Raw genomic sequence first — 24,178 nt, forward strand, 5'->3', positions numbered from 1 at the left:
TTCTGACCCATAAAAGGTTGTTACAATGTCGGATAGTCCTGTTAAATTATCTCAAAATGTCAAATAACGAGGTACGGGCATTTGGATATGAGCACTGCAGGCTGTTTTGCACCACTCTGACCGACTTGCAGTTTATTTTTCTAACTCGATGTCACAGTGATCCGGACTTCTCTATACAGTCATGCTGCTGCACACAGCACTGTTGTGCATTTGTTCGCAGCACTACACACAGGACTCAAAATGGGCCAGTATGAAGCTTGATTAATGGCTAAACATTATGGATATACAGTGCTATATAGAAAAACACATTTTATGTATAAGGACAGCGCTGTTTCTGCAATACTCAGCCATGTTGAAGAGTCAGAAGTGCAAGCTGTAAGGTATCAGTGTCATACCTGTTTTCATATAGAGTCAGTTATCACATGAAAGGGGTCGTGAGTACAGTGTCAGTTAGTCTCGCAAAGCCAGACCAAACTACAGCAAGTAGTAGGGTCTGGAAGCACTCTGTTTAGAGCCGTCTATTCGGATGGGGAAACCGGGGAAACTGGGCTAGCCTGTTTGTATTTGTTTAAACCAATCACAATCATCTAGGGCGGGGCTAACCCCGGGAAGCAGCAGCGGTGTCCTGCAAAATAGTGCCGGGGGGGGACTTATTTTGATGGAACGTCTTTACGTCCAGAGACTGTCAGAGAAATGGCTAAACCCGCAAACGCCACACAAAAACTATTAAAGACAAAAGGAATATACATAGTGTGTTGCTTTCTAACCAGCATGTCAAGACACCATACACTTTAGCCCCCGAGGAGCTCACGGGATAACTTAACCGGAGTTAACTAGCCACCCACGTAGTGTTATCTCTGGTAACATTATCATCGGCGGTTGAGAGGACGGCTACGGCGGTCGAGTAGAATTTTTAGCATTCGAGAACTTATGTCACCACCTCCTATCGCTGTAGTCAGAGCCGTAGTCCGTCTGTTTACAGGCAGAACAGGGTTTTGACGTTGTGAGCGCTACACCAACTGCAGCAAGTAGCCGTAAGAGTTGCTAGGTGATAGTGGAAGCCGTTGGAATCTTTCCCCGTCGCTAAAACACCGCTGCATAGTCCCTAATTCACCAAAGAAAGGGAACGGCGGATCTTAATCTAGCTGGTTATAAGGTCCGGTGCTCAATTCAAACCCCCACGCTTCATTTTCCAGAGTTTATGAGGGTATTTCTGCCCGGGGGTAGTTGTACAATGAAGTTGGACAGCTAGGCTAAGCTAGGATGCATCCCGGACCGCCGCCGCCAATATTATTATCCCGAAGTATCGCCACACTTTATATCTGTCTACAGTAATGTGACTTCTCACACCCTGTGTGTGTGTGTGTGTGTGTGTGTGTGTGTGTGTGTGTGTGTGTGTGTGAGAGAGAGAGAGCGCTGCACATAAGCACACGGGTTGACTGAGCGAATTGTTTCCGAATTTGAGGGGGATCACAATAGGGGAAAGCCAGCAACCGGGGGCTGCGTAGCTTTTCGACGCAAGCGAATAGACGCTGGCGGAAGTGGTCATGCCAGACTAAGTGTCAGTGTACACGGAGCTACATATTTCAATCGAGCTGCAGAGCTCCAGGCTGCAGCCATACACTCTAGGAGTCTTTCACATGGTGACCAAATCACAACGGAGTGGGCTCTGAGGAGAGAGGGACAAGGGGGAGGAGGAACACACACAGACCGTTTAGACTGAGAGAAGGCTGAACATGCACAGGCAGACAGTGAGAGAGAGAGAATCCCAAGACAGTCTACTGTGCTGTCAATCGTGTCAAGCTGCTCCTATAGTCCAAATGAGAAATTAACATCTGAAAATGGGTATAATACTATGTCCTGTTCAAATGAGGACTGGAGGCTGTTACTGCTCCATAGTAATGCTGCCCATGGTTTGCACATGAGGGTGTAAGATTCAGGTGTCAACATATTTTAGTAAACATTGTAACATGGGCAAAAGAAACCAACAACTTTGACTGTTGGTACATTGGAAAGAGAACGAAAGTCTCCTGAGTTACAGTCAGACTCTTGGTTGACCAACTCTAGCCTAATCTCATCGCACACATTTTGTAGTATACTGTAACAAAATTAAATTTGGGTGGAAGTAGGTAGGCGGGCTGGCTCTGCCCGCCTACCTACTTCTAGGCCTATTCCTCATCATCAGCCTACAACAGCTATACACTAATGCTCAGTACGGAAATAGCTTAAAAAGCCTTATAGTCTGGAGAGGTCATCTGTGGGCGTTTGTACTTGCAACCTGATTACTGTGCACTTGCACTTAGGCTCTGATGTGTTTTATTATGTTTCACATTATTTACTGGCTATGTATTAAATGTCCTGTCTGTCTGTCATTGTATGTTGTTGTACTGTTGTTCTCTAACATTTCTCTCTTTAGAATTAGATCCCGTGTCTCAATGAGATTACCTGAATAAAAAAAAGTATCATGGCCACAAAAGGTGCTTGTCAGGAAAATGAAACAAAAATTGTTTGAGGTATTTGAATCAACAATGCAACTTTAGTTTTTCTTTATTCTGTTATTTGTTTGTGTAATGTAACTTTTCATGGAGTACATCTTTGCCCAAGGGGATATTGTCAAGCTGGACAGAGGGTCATGTTGCAACAAAAATTGTAATTTAATAATTAAATATGCCTATCAACTGTCAGTCAAATTCCTGTCCCACGTGGCACTCGGTCCCAAGTCTATTTGTTGTTGCTCTTCGTAAAATCTTCGTAAAAATGTCAAAAATATATGGTGTCATTTTCCAAAAAATTGCACGTGACCACATGATATTTAATAGCTGAGCACTTAGGGGCTATTTTCAGCTGCCGAGTAATACATATACTGGTGTTCTCCGGTGAGTATTTACAGCAGCATGACTGTGTGTGGGGGATTGAGTCAAAATATATTACAATGTGTGTGTGTTGAAAGAACATGTCACCAAGTGCAACAGTAAGGCTTGCTGATGTGTAATAATAGTGTTTTGTGCAACAATGGAAGTCTAGGGAATTAGCTATATAAGGCTTGGGACACACGAGCAATACTGACAATGTCAACTTGAGCTCCTTAGGGGGTATTTTTCATGTGACTTTCCAAAAATATGAAAAACATTTAGATGGCAATTTTGGCAAAAATAAATGGTGTTTCGGCCTTTGCTTTGTTATAAATTCCTTGTGCATTGTTGATGCAGTTATATTACGCCAGAGTTCATGCAGTTTAAGTAGGAGTAAACACACGGGAGTTTGATTTAGCGTTATTGATGGTTATGAATGTGCAGTAAAGGGGTGGTGACTGGTGACATATTTGTCAGTTGGCTCTCTCTTAGTAAATAAACGAGCCGGGCACGCACGTGGACGCCCGTTAAAATAAAGTAAGAGGCGCTCGTGCACAAAGGGGCGGTGCCAGGGAGGGCGATCAGGGCCGGGTGGTCTGCTGTGACTTTTCCCTCTCTCACCCGCTCTCACCGGGCGGGAGGAGCCGGCATGCGGAGGGAGGGAGGGAGAGAGGGAGAGAAGCTCTCCGCGCCGTCTGCGGCGGACACAAGGACGCGTGGCTGCTCACACAGAAAATAAGCTGATGTGTAGGCTATCCACTTCTTTTTTTCTTGTTTAATCTCTAGTGCACTGAGAGACACGTGCGCTCTGAAGAAGGTAAGGTACTTTCTTTTTTTCTTTCATGTCTTATCATCCCACAGTCTACGTCACAGACTGATTGACTTCTGATTTGCATATTATTTTGATGTTGTGACAATTTGTTTTAATCAGCTGCTGGAGGATAGGGTGATGATGTTTTTATGTGTTTCTCTTTTTAAAAAGTCCACTGTTGAGGACATTGTGCAAATTGCTTCATGTTCACCATCCTTTGGAAATGCTATGCTAATTTATGCAGCCTAATGTTCAGTGTGTGTGTGTGTTTGTGTGTGTGTGTGTGTGTGTGTGTGTGTGTGTGTGTGTGTGTGTGTGTGTGTGTGTGTGTGTGTGTGTGTGTGATTAGTTGCATATATCAAAAGCATTTATACATGATGAAAAGTGAAGGTCGGTCTGTCTGTTACAAAAGCAAAAGGCTGTTTCTCCATGCAGCCTCATTTAAGTGAAATACTGAATACTACAGAACATTTCCCCTCAACAGGTAGTTTGTGTTCATCTAAGAAATGGAATGGAATGGAAATGGAAAAATGTTTACAAATATAAAGACAACTATGAATGATAAGGGGGCTGCAAGGGTTTGTCGTTAGAACCCGGGGTAAATTAAACGCTGGCATCCTCTGGGATACGTCTTGTCATTTGAGAATAAACCCTAACAACGCAATGCACACAGATGGATGAAAGCACATGACAAAACGATTAACTGTCCCTTGCTTAAGACAGTGTGAAGCGAGTGCTTAATGATTAATGCCACACACATTTGGAATTATGAACTTCAGGCAATGACTCTCTTTTCCCCCTGCGGATCGCAGCTTTAAAGAAATGGACCTCAAATGTAGCATCATTCATCACGACGGTGCACTGCTCCAGGGACCTGACAGAAAAAATGTTGTGCTGCAGTGTTTGAAGAGACAAATGATATATGAACTGTACTCTGGCCTACACTGGCATCAGAATGGATTTCCATGTTGAGGAGATGCATGTGTGTATTTTGAAAAGGATGCTGGCTTTCATTTGTTCCATGTGATGTTGTGACCTAAAGGAAAGTTATTCCAGGCAGCACTTTAAATCCAGGAATTCGACTTTGTAGTGGAAAAAACCTCCAGAACTGTTTGAATGTGCGTTGTGATTTTAGCAATTTTGACAACATTGACCTGTTGCAGCTTCTCGAACAGAAGAGCTGCTTGTCAATGGTTTCTATCATTGTAAAATCATTCCAGGGTGTATTCTTAGCTGTTTGTTTGGAAAACAGGCAATTAGAATGAAAACAATTGTTAAAAGGTGAAGTCAGCGATTCTGGAGGACGCTTGTTGTCAAAAATGAAACAGTGTGTGTGTGTGTGTGTGTGTGTGTGTGTGTGTGTGTGCGTGTGTGTGTGTGTGTGTGTGTGTGTGTGTATTTAAAAATAAAGCTGCTGTTAATACTAGGGGTGTGCACGTGTACACGTGTACACGAGTAACCGTTTAGTAAATCATAACCGTTTAGGAAAAATCAATAAACGAAAACCGTTTAAAAAAAAATCTTCAAATTTTAAATGTTCTTTTTTTCAAAGTTTTTAAATATGTTCTGGAGACACGCATTTATTGATTTTACATCACTAATAAACTACTTGGGGAGGATAAAAGCTAGTCTGCCCAATCTGTCTGTCCCTCAGCGTGTGTGTGTGAGTGTGTGTATAATCGCAAACACACGCACACACACACACACACGGGGAGGCGCCGTTCTCGGGCTCGACTCACAGCCACGGAAGAGTGATGAAAGATAACCTAAAGATTAAAGTTACCTGGTTGACGTGAACTACGCGCGTAAGTAGCCCGAACTTTATAACACCTGTTCAACCTGCATAAACGTGGACATGTAGAAAGCGATAGGCTATATTAATCAGGAAATTAATGAAGCGCGATAATGACGGCGCACATGACAGGCGAACGCGTATGTGTGTGTGTGCGCTCGCCTACAGGACGGCGGGCGCACTAGGACAATGACGTCACGGTTAACCGTGTACACGAAAAAAATTACGTCGTGTACACGGTTAGACATTTTTGTAAACGTTCACACCCCTAGTTAATACACAGCCTAGGTTCTGTAAACGGGTATGCAAATAAAGGGCATGTAAACAAAGGGGGCCAATTATAGCGAGCAACATGCCCGTTTACAGAGCCTGGGCTGTGAATTAACACCAGATTCTTTTTTCAGAACACTCAAAGATCGTAAAGGGAGCAGATCTTGAGGAGATATTCACAGATTTTTAACTAAAATTGATTTTGACAACAAGCGTTCTACAGAATAGCTGACTCCACCTTTAATTCCATCCATGGCCCTTGTACACAAGACACAGTAGCCTGATGTGTTACAGGTGAGTGTTCAATGTGAAATGGATTTTGTCTTACAAGACATAATGAACGTCTGGTGGTTCGTGCGTGCATGTTACGTGCTCCAGCTTTTGTTTTCCTCCTCTATCCTCTCTTTCTCACAGATGTTCCCGGCCCTGCCTCTATTTAAGTCTTGCTTTCCCCCCCCCCCCCCCCCAAACCCCCCTCCCCATCCCCTTTGTATCAGACGTGGCAGTTTCCTGACCGCTGTCGTTGTTGTCCTTCATTTGTTTTATGTTGTGATTATTTCATTTGAGGATGGAGGTCTGGCTGTAACATTTTTATGACTTTATTTATGAGTCACTTCCTACTGTTTTACTATGGGAGAGTAAGTTTCGGCTTTGACTGTGCAATGCGGGGATGATCTAGGCTTCTTGGCTCATTTGTGATATGTCTTTATAAAATCACTTCAGGATTCTGAAACTTGATCTTTGGTACGCCGTGCTTTGTATACAGTATAATAGCTGAGCCCCATGTATATTTTTGTGGCCATAACATACATTTAGGGGTTCGTTCAACAGGCAGTTTTGGGCACAGCCCTTTTTGGCGATGCTGTACGCCGTGCCTGTGGGCTTTTTGGTAATCGATATTATGGTGGCGGGCTGACTGCTTGTGGGTAGTGTTTTTAAATTGGGGGGTAGATGCGTCATCTGAGGTCCCGTGAGTCTTAAGTGGTTTTCCTGTGGTACTGTGTGGTAGTTTGCACAGTAAAACCGTGTCCCCAAATGTAACTGGGCGTGTTATTTCTTTTGGCACAACACTTTGTTTGCACTCAGTGCTTCTGTTGATGCAACGCTAGCCTGTTATTAATTTTTTAATACTAAAACACTTAGTTGTCAGCTGTGGGTTCTATGTTGTTCAGGCGCTTGGAATCTGGAATATTTTGTCCGTTGTCCAATCTGTAATAGATTGGACGTCTGTACCAAATCAAAATCTTTAAATTCAGCGCGGAAAAGTTAGACATTCTTGTCAGTAAGCGAGGCACAATACGTGTGATGAAGGGAACAGCCGATGTCTACTTTGGCGGAGCAGGGATTATTGACAGCAGGTGTGGGCGTGCGGGTGTGGTTACCTCTCCAAAGCTCGAGGAGGCAGGTTTTTGACGAATAGGTAAGGCTCAAAAAGCACAAGTTGGATAGTGGTGAAAGAGAATGAAATAGATTGCTATGTCGAGGTAAGACAGCTTGGGGAGGAGACAACGGATGCATTTTGTTGAGAGTTGTTAGAGCTGAACAAACCTGGGTCTCCAACCTCTTGCAAAGAAACCTGATGCTGATGTGAATGGGTATTATAATCGTCTGTGAGAAAGATTTGGGTAAGCATTTCATTTTCTTTGAGCGTATTGCATCTACTCTGAAGTGAACTAAGGATGTGTAGACAGTTTTGCTGCACTGTGTACTCACTGGTGAGACGCAGGCAGTTCATGCAGCGTTATCTCCTGAATACAGTCACAGGATTCAGGTAAAAGATGGCATTTTGGTATGAGCTTGTTTAGGGGGCTCATGGCTAGACAATTAGCAGAATAAAACATTGGAGTCTCAAGCCTTTGTCGAGTTTCCTCGTGAGGAGGAGGCATTATTTGATCCGTGGTGTTCAGCGCAAGAGGTTAAAAATGTTGAAGATTTTTATAGTGTTTTATAGAGAAGTTTAAAAACTGTTTGCCGCACAGAGTTTGCCATTTAACTGAATTAGCAGTTAGCTAGGAAATGTTCCAACACTATGATTCTTGCTGTTGAAAATGTGCTTATGCATAACCTTGTTTGGAAAGTGTGTTGGAAGTGATTAGAAGGATTTCAGTGTCGTTGTGCTGAATGAAAAACTGAATTTCCAGTGGCACAGAAGGGAATCCCAATTTGGATGACCAGGGTACTAAGGGGAAACCATTGTGTTTCTCTTCTGAGAAACACGGACAAATTGTTGAACATTGTCAGGCTTTACATAGTGAGAAGAAGCGTGCATATTATGTCTGTTGTCGATACATCTAATGATGTCAGAGGTGTCCCCTGTGTCTCGTTAGTCAGAGCTTGAGACCTATGCTTCATTTCTGTATGAAAGGCGTTCTATCTTTATCTTTGGGGAAGGTGACAAGGTGCTAGTGACTAAGATTATGTTGTAGGGTAGAGCAATGTCCCAATCCTTCATTTTGATTGATTTGTTGCCTCTCTATTGGATTCCAATATTTTCAAGGATTTGGAATGCAGTATTGCCTATCTGGGTGCGTCATTGCATTCTGTTTACCTCTAGTCAAACCTGATGACATGTCCGGTGGTTGTGGGTGTTCAATCATGTGTTCCAATTAGAGGGAGGGTCTTTTCTTTTGGGAAATGATTTGGCTGGGGAGGTAAGGTGGTGGTAAATCCTGAGGTGACGGCCGTCTCTATGGTCGCTGAGTTTCCTGATAAGCTGGTTCGGCAATATCTCTTATAGTATTTACTGCCTGAGCTACTATCCCGTGCTATGTCAAAGCCTGTAAAGCCTTAAATAAAGATGATATTGACCTGTCTGACAGCTGTGTTGGAGGAGGGCGAGGTCGGTAAAGTCATTCTTGGAAATGTGTCAGGCACCTGGGCGGCGCGTGCCTGGGCAGAGAACAGAGCCTGAGTCGTCATCTCTTTTCTGAAAGAAGTGAGTGTGTCCCTCAGGGGTACTTTGTTTACAAAAAGACAAAAATGTAGTGCTCCACATTAGTTGCTGGATGATGACTCTAGTGCGTGGTAACACAGGCTTTGGTCCCTTTGTAAAATACTACAGTGAGATGCAGAGTGCTCGCAGGTCATCTGATTAATAACATAAGAATAAGAAACATTTGATTGTGTGCTGCACTCTTATAGCTAGGTAGGTTGCTGCTTACTGCCATGTGTGCAACAGGGCATGTCCATACCACTGCGTAAGATTACCACTTCTGTCATGGTGAAAGCTTTGATGAAGTGTTTTCTCTGTTTTCGGGCTGCTGCATCTTAGTCACACTGACTGACCAGGGTTCGAACTTCATGTTAAGGATCTTTACACATCTTTTGAAGCAGCTTGGAATTAGTCATCTGCACTCGCATCCGGTTGCATGTCAGGCTAGAACGATCCTGCCAGACACTTCAGTCAATATTACGTGCCTACTGCTTAGATTTGCACAGAAGTCTTCAGGATTTTGTCCCTCAGTCCCTGATAATTATCTGGACTTTGTGTGTGGGTTACGTTAGGAGCCGTGTCGTGCTTATGAGTTAGCAAAACGAGAATCTGCACAAAACAAGATGAAATGTTATGAAAGGAAAGCAGAGTTTTCGGTCAGGGTGATAACGTCCTGGTTCCAGTCTGCAAGCTCACTTTTGTCGTACCAAAAAGGCAGTGTCATGTCAAGACCTGCTTTGGCACTGTCCAGTGCTGAAAGTTTCAGACCAGGTTAGGGGGCAAAGAAGGATACAGTGGTAAAGGGGACGTTGCAGACTTCCGAAATGCATACTAGCCTTGACTCTCATTAAGATCACTTGTCGTATGTACTATGTTCATTGCAGAGTTAATTCTGTCGCATAAATCGCCGTTTTCACTGTTTTGCATCATTATATTGTCTGAGGCGTCCATCACCAATCATGTTAACCCAGACAAGTGGTGTCTTTTAAGAGGTTGATTAGCCTTCACGCTTCAGCCTTGCCCTGATTGAGCCTGTGGAGCTCACCCGGTGTCTTAGTGGACAAAGCTGATCAATCTGACTGCTGCTGTACTGACTTTCAAAAAGTAAACAGCCCGAGGAAACCTGGCAGTTATCCTTTACCTACAATGAAGGACTGTGTTGATGGTGTTTGCAGTGCTGTATGTTCTACAACATGATCTGCTTAAAGGATACTATTAAGCCCTGTTGAGTCGACTGTACATGGAAAAGAAACGTTTGCAAATGTTTCAGTTGTTGATTCTTCTGCTTAGAAAAAACCTGGACGTACAGCAGAAGGAATCAAATCCATGCGCAATCACTGAAGGCTTACCTCATGTAGCTTTCAGTTTTTGTTGATTCTAGCAGCATCTTTGGACAAAAGTGGTAATGTTACAGACAAGACTTGTGCCTAGGGATGGCCATTTAGAATTTTTTCTTTAACCGGTTAACCACCAGAATTAACGGTTATTAACCGGTTAACCGTTAAGATTTAATGTAGCCTATTTATAGTGAAATACATGAAGCATTATAGTAGGCCTCCCGACATTCTTTTGTTCCAAGGACCAGCATATTAATTTAAAAACAATTCAAGGACCAGTAGCCAACTTAAATGCCTACATTTTGACACAGCACCTTTGTCTGTTGTGAGAAAGAAAAAAAAGTGCAATAAGTGACTGAAAAGGGACATTTACACACACACACACACACACACACACACACAGGCTTAGGGGATGGGTAGCCTACCATCATTAATTCTTTACCGACAGTTGGCATTCTTACATCCGGTTCAGCAATATCAAAATAAGAGTCCGGATTTCAGAGAAATTAAGAGGATTTTTTTTTTTTAACCGTTTAACCTTTAGTATTAACCGGTTAAAGATCTTCTTAACGGTTAACGGTTAACCAGTTAACCATGGACATCCCTAGTGCCACTTACTCGAGATGGCTGGTTATTATAGGGTTTTGAGGTCCGATTATTATGAAAATACGTTTTAAAGCGGCTACGAGTAACATTTAAATATCTTTTAAACAGCCTCATGTTTTCTCTGACAATCATAAATTACCTTTAACAGCAAACGAGACCATCAGTGCAAAGAAAGACGTTTTTATATAGTTTTTATTACTGCTTTTGGTCTGGTCGTACACCCAGTCCGATTTTCGGTTCGCTCGTGCAGGCTCTATGGTCACACATCCGTATTGGTCGCAGATTTCAGTGTGGAGCAGCAACGCGATTTGAGAAGCCTATGGCTCTAGGTGAGGGAAGGGGAGCGGGAGCCTTGTTTGAGACAGTTATTTGTCGTCATAATGACTGATAACGGGGCTGAACCATCAAAGAAAAAAAAGAGAATGCAATGAAGAAAAGCTAAAAGGGAGAGTGATATAGGCTACGGGCGGGACGAGGTCGTTGCCAAGCAATGTGTACACAATTTCACGTGAGCGAACTAGACTGCAGTGTTTACTCCTAAATGAATGAGCGGTTGGTACTAACACAAAGTTTGCTTTGCTTCACCATCATCAGATAACCATTATCTGAAATAGTCATTATTTACATCAACAACACAAACACATTACCTCATCGTGATCCATACTAACTGCCGTCTCTTGTTCATTCGCTTTCTGTGAGGACACGTAATCTTTCAGCTCCGTGAGAGAAAGTAGTTAGGTGACGCTGCTGCATCAACTCATTGCAATCAGGTGTGTGTGGCACTGACTGGCATTAGTTGATCCAGTGTCAAAACCACTCTCACGGAGCCGAAAAGAGTCCTCACACTTTCAACACATGGACATGCACTATATTGCGCCCTTCTCAGTTCACACTCGCACGCCTGGCACGAGCTAGAAAACAGCTTTGCGACAGCGGGCGTCGTAAAAATACTACCGCTTTTGTCCAAAGGGGACGCCAACGTGCCATGTTACTCGTAGTGGCTTTAACTTTTTAATTTGCTCACTAACCTTCCATTTCCTTCGGCGCAAAACGTTAATAGGATCAAATTGGCAGTTGATGTGATTGGGTTAAACCTCATCAGCGCAAGTTCTCCATTGAGGCAGAGGCCCTAGCTATGGTTCTTGCTCTAAATCAATCATGGTTCATCTAATGTTCCAGTTACACAATCCCATGTTGTATTTGCTGAGATTGCGTAATACAAACCAGAGATAATGCATTAGAACATTGTTATGCAGGCCTTTAACATTGACGTAAAATGTATCTATTTCAGGATAACTCCTGACATGATGACAGGAGTTTATTTTTGTGTGAATGATTCTGTAACATAGCGTGGGGACGTTATACAAGGAAGCTTCCATGCTGTACATTCTGTGACTGCAGACACACATGCTATAAAAAGAACAGGAACCCTGATGCTGAATCGACAAAGCTGGCTTGTGCACATTGCCCTTGTGATAATAATGCTGTCCTATACCTATGAAATGCTGTTCTAATTGAATATCCCCAGAGTCAGGCTACATTGAGCCATTAAATAATCTCACGAAATATTCCCTCTCCTAAAACATCTTAATCTTAATTACGAGTCTAATCATAAAATAAATTGGCTGAGTTGTTTCAATTTGGTAACGGCCAATCAGACTGAAGCGATTAGGTTTTGAAGATTCTTAAGGGGCAAAGCACCATCTTTCCATGAGATCCACTACTGCAGCATGATGAGTAGCACACCTTTGTAATTCAAATATACATTGGAGTATAATGATGTCCACATGTTATCATTATAACAATTGATCATTATTGATGTCTGTTTATGTTATTTTCAAATTAATTGAGAAAACATGTATTTAACTAACATGTAATTAACACAAATTCTCCAAAGGCCAAAGTAAGATCGTTGACTTGCTCGTGTTTTCTCAACAGTCCAAAGTACCTCAAGGTTCACAATTTAAAACAATGTGAAAATGTGAAAGTAGGTAAATCGTCACATTTGAGAAGTAAGAAAATGCAAATATTTGGTATTCCTTTGCTTATTTGCTAGTAAATGACGATCAGTAAGCTATTATGAATGCTTCAGAGGAGATTAATCGAACACCAACATATTGATGCTGCCTTCATGATCAATAGAACATTTTTGTTTATTATTGGAACAGGCATTCTCTACATTTGTAGGGTAGTTGGCTCAATTAAAAGGTATTGCAGGACCCACTTGAGTTTCATATCTGGAGAGGGAAACAAATCATGATAATTCCAAATTAAAATGTAATATTTTTGCATTATATTTGTTGTATAATGACTGCCCATGCTAATGTTTTCGAAACACAAACGGCTCAATCCATTTCCATGTTGTCTGCTAATCATCTTTTGCCGGAGGAAGCACATGAATGATGAATGAAATACACTAATAACTCCCAAGGTGAGGCTGGAAAGGGTTGGGAGGACAGTCAATAGTGGAACAGACTGAGAGGGTCATTAACACATCTTACAGTGATTCATAATTTTGTCGCAGTGCTACAATCGCCCTCCCCTTCCATACTATCGCATGCATGGAGCTTTCACTTCCCAGCGGTATGTTTTCTGCCTCATGCCTGGCACCAGTCACAGTTACTTATTATTTAAGTGTAGTGGTTCAGTCAGATAGCTGCAGGCCAACACTTTGTCTTTATATACAGATTCACTGCCTTAAGACAAACAGCACAGTTCTGCAGCACTTAGGAGTACTCTATTACACCTTGTGTTTCCCTTTCATTATGGTGTTTTGCCTTTATGTCTACTGTCAGGTCAATGTTAATCTATTTCCTGGCCCTGACACTTTCAAAGTCATAGTACAGGTGGGCTGGGGACATTTAAACTTTTTTAGATGCAACTAATCTCCTTGTGCGGTCACTCCAGCACACCGTGAAATCTCATTACAAACGAGAATGTATTCCAAATATCACTGCGTTGAGCTCTTCAGCTGGAACAATCCGAGATATCAGTTCACTACCCTATTTAATTTCCATTCTCCCCCCTCCGGCTACTGACCCCAGCATCAAGTGTTTTTTGGGGGATTTCATTGCGCCTTGTGGTGGGCTTGCGTGGTAAGCAAGAGCCTTTGATCCTGCATGGACATGTGACAAGCATGACTCTGCCCCCCAAAGGCTTTATCAGGGAGGCTTTGTCATTCTTTTTTTTTTTTACTCTTGCCAATTTATCTCCCCGAGTGACATCTCAGATCTCCAACACGTACACCGAGAGTGGTACTGAGTGGGACAATCAGCAGCAGCCAAAGCCTCCGCCAAGGTAATATAGTATAGTGCCCTCCGCAAGGTTCAATTCCTGGCCTGTCATGCGGCGGTTGAGTTAGAGCCCGGCTTAAAGACACCTTCAAAGAAGCCATGACGGGCTCTGGAAGAATGTCTGCTCTTGAAAAAAAGAAGAGATATATATATATATATATATATATATATATATATATATATATATATATATATATATATATATATATATATATATATATATATATATATATATACACCTTTATTTATCTTTGTTTTCCCTGCATGACTGCCTGGTTTTCTCATTATACCACAGATGATTTTCTTATTGCCCCAAGGATTATTATTGCTTGCTGTGGTGTCATTGTCCTTGCCCCTGTTGTTTTTGATTATTTCTTGTTCCACTCTTTTTATTGTAATCCTTCCTCGCCACCCTCACCGCTCCACAGCTCGAGTCTATTGCCTTCCCGCTGTCTCCGTAAATGGATAGTTTCCTTTAATCGATCTGCCGGTTAAATGAAGTTAGATATTAATAATAAGAGGTTTTTATAGCCGTCAGCTGTTTGCTTGCAGAGGAGGAAAAGACAAGTATGCCGTAATGTTTTTTGGATGAAAAGGAAATTGTGACCGCCACTCAGCTCAGTCAAGCATAACCCTTGTTATGTCTAATGCATCTGTAATGAAGGGAGAATAATTTGCAAATAGAGAGACTGTGTGTCCCGAAAAGACACTACAGAGTGATGTTTTAACCCTTTAATCATCACAGGCTGAACCCGGAATTAACTTAATTTTTTTTTTGCAATTTCTCCTTTTTCTTCTCTCTTTTGATTTTTCCCTTCACTGCTCAAGAGAGAAAAACAGGAGCGTGTTTGGGGTATTTATTGGAAACCCTTCTATTATGCATGTGTCATTAATATACTCTATCTGTTTTTCTCGTTCTAACAGGTTTGCTGCAATTAAGCCATTCGACATGCCTCCACATGGCCTCACGAATTCAGTGACTTCCAATTAAAACACAATGATTTGTCATTCCCATGGAGCTACTCTGGGCTGGAAAAAAAGACAAACTGTTGCAGCTTTTCTCCTTCAAAATACATACACCTTCTGCCAAGGAAACCCATGCGATGGCCATATGACTGGTGTACCATCTTCTGTATTGAGGCCGTAAGTAAATCGAGGAGCCCAAATGACATGAATGTTATCCATCTGCAAGAAGATCCTAATACATCCAAAACAGAATACAATGGTTTCTGCTGAGAACATTAGTGTCTTCTCTACTGCAGCAGATGCCAACTGTCCCAACTGCAGCTCCACAGACTATCCCGAGGTGGACTTAGGCAAGGCGGTGGTATTTGGGATGCTGCTGGTCGTGTTCTTAGTGTTCGGGGTCCTTGGCAACATCCTGGTCATCCTATCCGTGGTTTTTCACCACCACTGGCGCTCTGTGTCGCACTACTTTATCGCTAACCTGGCTGCCGCGGACCTGCTACTCAGCTCTGCGGTCCTGCCATTCTCCGCAACTTCGGAGGCCCTGGGCAGATGGGTGTTTGGCCGGTCTTTCTGCATCGTATGGGCCGCTCTGGATGTCCTCTGCTGCACTGCGTCCATCCTCAGCTTGTGTGTGATCTCAATCGACCGCTACTTGGCTGTGAGCTACCCCCTGCGCTACCCTGCCATGGCTACAGGCCGGCGGAGCATGATCGCGGTGGCCGCTCTCTGGGGGCTCTCTGCAGCTATATCAGTCGGCCCTTTGTTCGGCTGGAAGGAGCCAGACCCGGAAGACGAGACGGTGTGCCAAATTACAGAGGAGCCCGGCTACGCTTTGTTCTCGGCACTGGGATCTTTCTATATACCTCTGGGCATCATCCTGGCTATGTACTGCCGCGTCTATACCGTGGCAAAAGGAGGGAACAAAAACAAGGGCAATAAGGGAGAAGGAGTTAAGACAGAGGGAGTGGTACTGAGGATACACAGAGGGAATGCTGCCCAGACGGATAAGAAGGAGGATGGTGAGAGGACCCTAAGGCATAAAGGAACCGTCCGGTCCCTGCTGAAGTTCTCAAGAGAAGAGAAGGCAGCCAAGACTCTTGGCATTGTTGTTGGGGTCTTCATTCTCTGCTGGCTTCCTTTTTTCCTGGTTTTACCCATCGGTAAGTACTGCACCTCCTAATACCATTCTGTTTTTGACTTGACATGACATGACCTCAGTTTGTGCCTTTTTTCATTTATTATTGTTGTATTCAAGTCACATAAGCGGACAATCTGTCTCTCTAAAAGGGTAAGACCCAATCATTCAGGTATTGCTTAACAACACGTTGTGCTGTTTTCAATGCAGATCCTCAAAGACTCTTCTGTCCATATGGATCAAACATTTTCTGTCTGCAACCATTTACCTGAAACACATTTTGATTTAATTAATCCAACTGTTGCTTATTTACACATCGAGCAGATACAGATCAATAGTATAATTGCTTTGGAATTGTGTTTACTCCCTTTTAGCTTTATTTTGGTCTCCACTAACTCTTGAGGGAAATGTCTGGCGCTTTGGCTGCTAAATGTCACTGTCTGTTTAGTTTCTAGCTTTGTCATTCTGTTGTTTGGTGCTGAGCAGGGTAGTGTAGAGAAGGTTTAGAGCTTTTTTCACTGAAAGCAGCTGAATGATGCGGACGAAAAATGACGTAGAGAGCAGTGAGAGCAAGTGGAAACGGTACAGTTATTGGCCAGGTATGCTAAACAATGAGATGAAACCCGCTAATACGTTCAGCCGACGGGAGCTGCAGATTCTGGTGATAATTCTCTGGAGATTCATAACGAGCGACTCCTTCTACAGTGTCACACTGTTTCGACATCGTCATATCATGGCAATAAAATAAAACAGTATAGCTGTTGGTAGGAGTAATTTGTACATCACTTGCTCGTTTTGTATGACACATCAACAACATTAAAACATTAATGATGTGATGTGTAATGGGTTTTACACACAAGAATAACAATAATTTGTATGCTTACCTCTGGCTGTTAAACTTTTTTAATGATATACAAGAGTACTCCAGTGTGTGTCAGTCCACCATGACATCACTAGTGGGTGTGGATACAGTCGCAGCAGACTTTAAGTATAAATAAATCAACCTAATAATAAAGCATCTTGTACAAATTGGGTTATCAACCTTCCATTCACCACCTCTTCTGGTCAGCAGTCAATAGTTAAACATTCTTTCACACAGTGCAGTCGCTGTACTACTATTTAATCCAGATGAGGAAAGAGTCTTTGAGGATTCCAAGATTCAAAACAGCCGTGAGTGGTGTCTTTGTTGTTGCCACATTTTGTAAAAGTCTAACAGAAAAACAAGTGTTTGGAAAAGCTCTGTGACTGGATTGCAATGCTAATGAGATGAGAAAATGCACAAAATGGAGCGAAACTTTAGAGGAAATTATCTTGAAATGATTGATTGTATAATTTATTCTCTGAATCTGAAAACAGATTTAAATTGCTCTGAAATTAATTGATTTCATAATGAGAGCATTAATGATTTCTTCGATGTTATTTTTTTCCTTTTAAATGCCGCTTTGGTCTGGTGGAAAATGTATTGAATGTTAATCAGAACTTAAGCAGATGCAAAACTGAATCAAAATTGACTAATAAAGGATTATTGCACTGTTGCCAAACATCACTATACAAGCTTTTTTTTTTTACAAATAGCAGGAGCTTAGGAGGAAGTAATTTCAGCGTTGCCATATATTCTCCATTTTATCTTTACTAAAGTCTACCCACACATTTTGTCAGACTGTCAGAGAAAGCAATAACAATGATGCTATCACAGATGTAAGAGAGCACAGAAACCCACCATGGTGAAGCCTTAATCTAAAATCTTAATTGCTTCTTGAAATAACTCTTATGGCTTGGCTATGATAAGTGAATGTATGTGTGGACCAGTGTGTATTTAAGGGTAGTAGACTGTCAGTAGAATGCTGTTGGGACTCTGGTCGCATACACTGTAATCATATTGAAGGAGGGAACAACACAAGATGGAGGAGGCATGGGTGACACACATCATCTGGACAAATATAAAGTGTTATCTTTTTCTCTGTTATCTGCCAGTAGATTCATTCATGACCAGCTATTTAAAGGCCCAGTGAGTAATCCAAATTAACACAAAAGGGGTCTCTCAAGCAACACTGGGAGCTGCTGTTTCTCTATAATACAGGGAATGAAACTACACAATAACTACATCTAAATTACCATAGTTTGGGAAGAAAAAAGAAAAACTACCAAATAAACCAGAGCTTTTAGCTGTATTATAAAGTATCAATCAAAGATTGAGTCTGATCATTTATTGTGCATTGCTGTGTTCTGTTAAGATGCAACTTTAGTAGCAGTCCTTATTTCATCCATATCTAACCTATTGTAGAACTATTATGAAAGCCCTAGAAAGGGGTATTTGACCTCGATGGTAGAAGGTTTTTTTTTGTAATACCTTTAACGGTTAAATTAGTATTTTTCTTATAATGTTAAAAGTTTATTTACATACAGTAAGTGTTGAAACACATTGCCACACAGAAGTTCTGACTTTTTCACGGGTCGAACTCGAACTGGGTCTGCTGCAACGAGGACAGAGCCTCTAAGAGCATGCCCTTACCACCACCCCACCAGCGTCCCTAGAAGTTCTGACTTTTGGCTGTCGCATAATAACAGGTGTAAATTATAAAATGAATGAAGGCTGAATTCCATTATCTACTACAGTTTCAGGGTCTTGGTATTGTGCATGCTGGCTCCCTGTCACACTGTCCTGACTTACTGTGAAAAAATATATATTATTCAATCACTCGTTTTGGCATAAAGCTTCTCCCAAGTCAGGATAATTACATACTAATGTAATTGAAAATGTAATATGGTGAGTTATGACAGTTTGTTGGACAAAACAAACTATGTTTAGATGTTCCCTGGTGCTCTGTAAATCTGTGAAGGGGTATTTTCCATTATTATAGTATCATATTAAAGCTCCCATGTTATACACTTTTCGGTTCTATTATACACCATAGTATATGGTCTTAGTGGTCCCTAATATGTTTTTCTTCAATTGTTTGCTGAAAAAAACTTTCAGATAATTTATTGTACTATGCTGATGTTCAGCTAATCTCACAATGGCCTATTTTTTAAAAAGAGCTGCAGCTCCCCTCGTAAATATACAATCTTTGAGCTCCCCCCGCCCCCTGTCCGGAAGCGAAGCCAGATACGCCTCGCCCTCTGTCTGTTTGTAAACAATGATGACGTATAGCCTGTTAGCACAGTTAAGTTTAGCCTACCCATGAGAAGAACCAAGTCTAGTGCTAGTAACGCACTTTGAACAGTTTGACATGACCTATCCTTGTCTACATGAAAGACTATGTTCATACAGATGCACTGACAGCCACACGCTAATGGAAACGGCATGTTCACAATAAAAATGCTGCAAAAGATGGTGGCTACTGCGAAGCTAGCTCGGGAGCTAGCTGCTAACAATACCACTAAAATCAGTGAAAAAAGTATCTTCAAAGTCAGACTTCTTCAGTATACCTTCCAATCCTTTGTCCTATTAAAAACGAGGCATTTCCAGACTGGTGTGGGGAATAGAAATATGTTTTTATGAGCAAAAGCTGAATGCTTGTCCCAAAGCTAATAGCTATGCACCAGTCAGGCAAAAATACCAATAAAAACATTTATTTCAGTTTCACTGTTTGAAAAAAAGCACAAGTAGCTTCCTATCCGTTGTGTTATTAAAAACGAGGCTGCTGTGTTTAAGATAAATTAGTGGATTATGCAGCATTCATCATGTTTTGCCGTACTACAGGCATCTTGTCGCTTAGCAACAAGCAAACAACATGGGGGTGAAGGAATATTTGTACTGCACAGTGGAAGCTTCTGGCTTTCCAGTTTTTGACGTCAGAAACGGGGAGAATTCTGACTGGAGTATATTGGGTGGAGAGGTGGAGGGTTTCAGAAAAGGGGAGAGTGAGAAAAGGAGAGAGCTTTCTTTTTTTTGATACTTTGGCAGTCTGTAGGCACACCGTAGACCCATAATTATGTTCAAAAACATTGAAAAGTGCATTTGCACAATATAGGAGCTTTAAGTAATCTTTACATAAATGAGCCCTCTATCACTAAACACAGGGGAGAAACAGGTATTTTCAAACTCAACAGCCTAAAACGGCAGCATGCTAACAAGCTCACAATGGCAGTGCTAACATGCTTAAAGTTAGCAAGCAATTTTTACTATGTTCACCATCTTTGTTTAGCAGGTTAGCGGGCTAAGATTTGCCAATAAGCTCTTAACTCAAAGCAAAGCTGTACCAAACGCCTTACTAACTTAGTGTTCATACTCATTGAAAGTATCAATCAACAGGATTAAAGACATTAGGTTTCATTGTCTAGGAATCATGTCCGTACAGGATTTTTAAAATCCATCCAGTACCTGTTGAGAGGTTAGTTAGTACTTTCCTAATACATTTCCAGGAACACCAACTATGTCAATTAACCCAGAGTAAAAGTAACCCAGAGTAAAAGTAATCCAGAGTAAAAGTAACAGTAACCCAGAGTAAAAGTAAGGTAATTTCAGGAAAGTTCAGCATGTTTTATCCTCTGGGAATGATGAAAGGCTGTACTAGATTTCATGGCAATCCATCTTTAAGTTGAGTTATCTTTTACTGCACCAAGGTTTTGGACTAAGTTACCATCCAACTGAGAGACGGATGGGCCAACAGACCAATTTTTCCATCCATATATCCATGCTCCTATCAAGGCTAAAAATATAGACATCCTTTAGCATATAGATCTAAAAGCACCCTCTGTGGTTTAAGCACTGTACAATAGCTCCAACTACTGTGATACAAAAGCTTTTGAGGGCTGAATTATTTGTACACATTTGCTTTATGTTTAGCTCAATGAAACCAACATTCGGAAAGACATACTTCCATCCTTGCTGTGCCTTGACTTGAATGCTCAAGTTGTCAGAAGGGGGAAAAAAATCAATTACAAGCAACCAAATCGACCAAACAAAACAAGACATTGGGGCAGAATGGGCCTGTGCTGTGAGATGAAATGGAATGAACCAAACTACTGCTCCCTCCTGTGAAAGCTATTATAGATAACAAGCATGAGGCTTGATGGGCTATAATGCTTTGAGGCATCACCAGTCACCCTTTGGCCTCCCAAGGCAGCCATCCTTCAGAGAATAGTTCTGCATTTCAATTGAGAGAGACCTTCACGGCTCATGGCTCAGCGCTCATTCAAGCTCGAAGGCAATGATAGGCTAAGCTTCCCAGACTGAGGTTATGACAAACCACTGAATTTTAGATTTTGTGTTTTTCCTAAGCACTTCAGATGAAAAGTCTGTTTTGTGTTGAAGCCCTTGATAGCCAACCACACACCTATCACTGCAGTACAGTTCAGTATGCTTACCAAGATTATTAAATGGAGTGACGGCTACTTCGTCACTCGCCACCATAGAGCGACTGTAAACTTCACGATTATAAAGTTCACTTTTGCACATCATAATCAGACCTGTATGCCTTCATGGAATTTAACAGATTCATTTTCTCTGTTAATTAGGCATTTTTGATCTTGCACTAAATGCCTGTGTGTTAGTTTGCAGAGTATCTGCTCCATGTGCCAATTATCAACTGATTAGATTAGATTTTTGGAGTGGATACCATTATTAAGTGGCCATTTATAAAGCAATCCCTCATAATGGATGATTGTAGTGTACGATATCTTGGACCTTTCGTAGCTTTGGTCCTCTTTTCTATCAGCAATAATCTTTCAATTCTAAACCATGAGGTGAAGAAGCTATTTTATTTTCCGGGTTCTGTTTTTCAGGAGAATTAAGTCTATTACTAAATTGGTTTCATGCTATTCTTAACAAAATACTATTTTCCACTTACCAAGCCTGCATATTGTATCTAATGATTAGATTAGCATTGCAATGCTCCAAACATTACTCATTTCTTCCATTCCATTTCAAATGTTTGTCAAATTTGGAGGTGCAGCTTGAAGGACATGTGCAATTCTGCAACAATGAATGGCATTACATCAATAGGTGATCAAACTTCAAGTATAAGTACCCTATTAGTGTGTGTTACCGTTCATATTTGATTCGTGTCTGTGTGTCCTCTAGGGTCCATCTTCCCATCTTGGAAGCCTTCCGAAACCGTCTTTAAAATAACCTTCTGGCTGGGTTACCTCAACAGCTGCATCAACCCTGTCATATACCCATGCTCCAGCCGGGAGTTCAAGAAAGCCTTCCACAACGTGCTCCGTGGTCGCTGCCTTAGAACCGGTGGACTGGGTGCCACCTATTCCTCCAGTCCAGGCCCCAAGTCCAAGTCGAAGACGGCATGGTGTTGCTGCAAGGCGCTTTCGGCCTCTTCCTCCTCGGTCGGTGGCCCGGATCAGGCTCAGAATTCCCAAAACCAAAGAAGGAGTCTGCTGAAGGCGTGGTGTTTCTCAGCAAGTCGACCGCCGGTACCACAGAACCCCTCTGGCCAGGGAACAACCAAAGTCTTACGCCTTTCTATTGGCATTGACGGAGAAACTGTTTGAGTGGCATGTTCTGTAATTGCAAAGGAGGAATTTTAAACATTCAATATTGTACCTCAGTATTGACATGTAGTTGATACTCCCAGAGGCATCAGTGGCAGGGGTAGCCAATAGTGACTTTGCTCCAGAGCTGGCAGACAAAAACTATGTTGCCTTAAGGCTTTATGCCAGTATAAATGCCCCAGATGCCACACACAATATTTTTGGGGAATGTCAATGGAATGGATATTTTGTCTAGACTCAACATCTACTACTGAGCTGTTCTTGTTAAACAGCGCAGTACATGTGCAAGTAGAAAACTGTGGAGTACGAATGCACAGCAAAAGGCTTAAAATCTATTCCGCTAAAATATGCCAGGGGAAAACTGTTTTTTCAAAAGTGTAGTAGGGATTACCATCAGTGCTTGGCAAGGAGTGAAAGAGAAAACAGCTTTTTATGGAAATTAGATTAAAAGATTGTAAAAGAACTTGATTTCTTTGGACAAAGTAAGCGGTATTTCTGCAGATTCTCATCGATTATTCAAACAATTATTTGCATGCACCGACAGCTATGAGAAAGTGGAAGCTGGTGAATTTGTGTGTTATATGTATTACCTCCGTTTTAAAGCAATGACTAGAGACTTGCAGCAGGCTTTGATTCTGTCTTCAAGTATGTGTTAAGTTGCTCTTAATGTTCAGTTTTTTTTAGTTTGAGGTTCTATCAATGTCATGTTGAATCAACGTTTAATGTTTCACAGCATTGCTTGTGGTGTTGTTAAAAAAATTAAAGGGTGTAAGATGTTTCACTCTCAGTTTTTGGTGAAGGAATATTTGTAACTGCTGGATTTCTGCCAGGACAGCTCTCCAGAGCTGTGTTTTCCCCAAAAAAACTCTGGAAAATGACATAAATTCTGGTTGTTCGGACACATTAGTAATAATGCAACGTCTTGTCTGATATATTTGATATTCTGTATCTTGCATCTGTTAGCAGAAACAAGCTGCAAACACAGCGTTGACATAGAAAAACGACACCTTCAAAGTTTATATGGCAACCTTGTTAGCAAACATTTTCATATTTATACATCCGCATCAGTGAAGGAGCAACATAACCATTAATTCGGAGTTGTGTCAACCGACTAATGAAAGTGTTTTTTAGCTTTGTTTGTGATCTCTACCATAGCCGGAGAGAAGTATTTGTCTCTTTCGCTGCTAAATGTTTGTCTATGTTCACCAGCTAGTGGCTTAATGTGTCTGTCATTTGATGATGATGTACACTGGGTTTTTTTAATTTTTTTTGCTCTAAACAGCTGCCGGCTATGGCCTAAAATTACTCTACATGAGCAGAGACAGGGAAGCAATTGACTTCAAGGTTGAGGTCTGGTAAGCTAAACAGTGCTATAAAGCTGACGGGAGCTGGAGATTCAGGTGATAATTCCCTGTAGGTTCATCATTATGAGTGACTCCTTTCACGTTGTTATTTTATGAAATTGTTATTACAGAACTGTCTATCTTTGCAACATGCATTGATTTTGGCCCCTAGGTACCAATGGAACTACAAAACAGACTGACAGGCACATACCCCTGACAAATTATCACCTTACAAAGCTATTACGGCTTACAAGCAAACAAACGCCTATGTACACGTCCAGCAGGCACAGGGCAATATTATTATCCTATTAGATCTGTGGGGCTGTTCCCCAGATGAATGCAAGTCTGCAACACTGATAAAAATATATCTACTTTAAAAAAAAGTTAG

At 41.6% G+C, this 24,178-nt stretch overlaps 1 protein-coding gene across 2 annotated transcripts; it reads left to right on the top strand.

The window, feature by feature from the left end:
• The first annotated feature begins 3,530 nt into the window (after nucleotides 1-3,530).
• adra1ab (adrenoceptor alpha 1Ab) lies at nucleotides 3,531-24,178 on the top strand. 2 transcript variants are annotated; one of them, XM_080046883.1, is made up of 3 exons: nucleotides 3,531-3,669; nucleotides 14,818-16,022; nucleotides 22,023-24,178. In XM_080046883.1, exons 2-3 carry the CDS (start codon nucleotides 15,068-15,070, stop codon nucleotides 22,445-22,447), a joined length of 1,380 nt encoding a protein of 459 aa, XP_079903009.1. In that variant the 5' UTR covers nucleotides 3,531-3,669; nucleotides 14,818-15,067; the 3' UTR covers nucleotides 22,448-24,178. The 2 variants fall into 2 exon arrangements, with proteins under 2 accessions (XP_079903009.1, XP_079903010.1); XM_080046884.1 differs by lacking the exon at nucleotides 3,531-3,669 and adding an exon at nucleotides 7,216-7,350.

The sequence above is a fragment of the Ammodytes marinus genome (genome assembly GCF_949987685.1).
Source record: "Ammodytes marinus genome assembly, chromosome: 18".
Classification (NCBI taxonomy): Eukaryota; Metazoa; Chordata; class Actinopteri; order Uranoscopiformes; family Ammodytidae; genus Ammodytes; species Ammodytes marinus.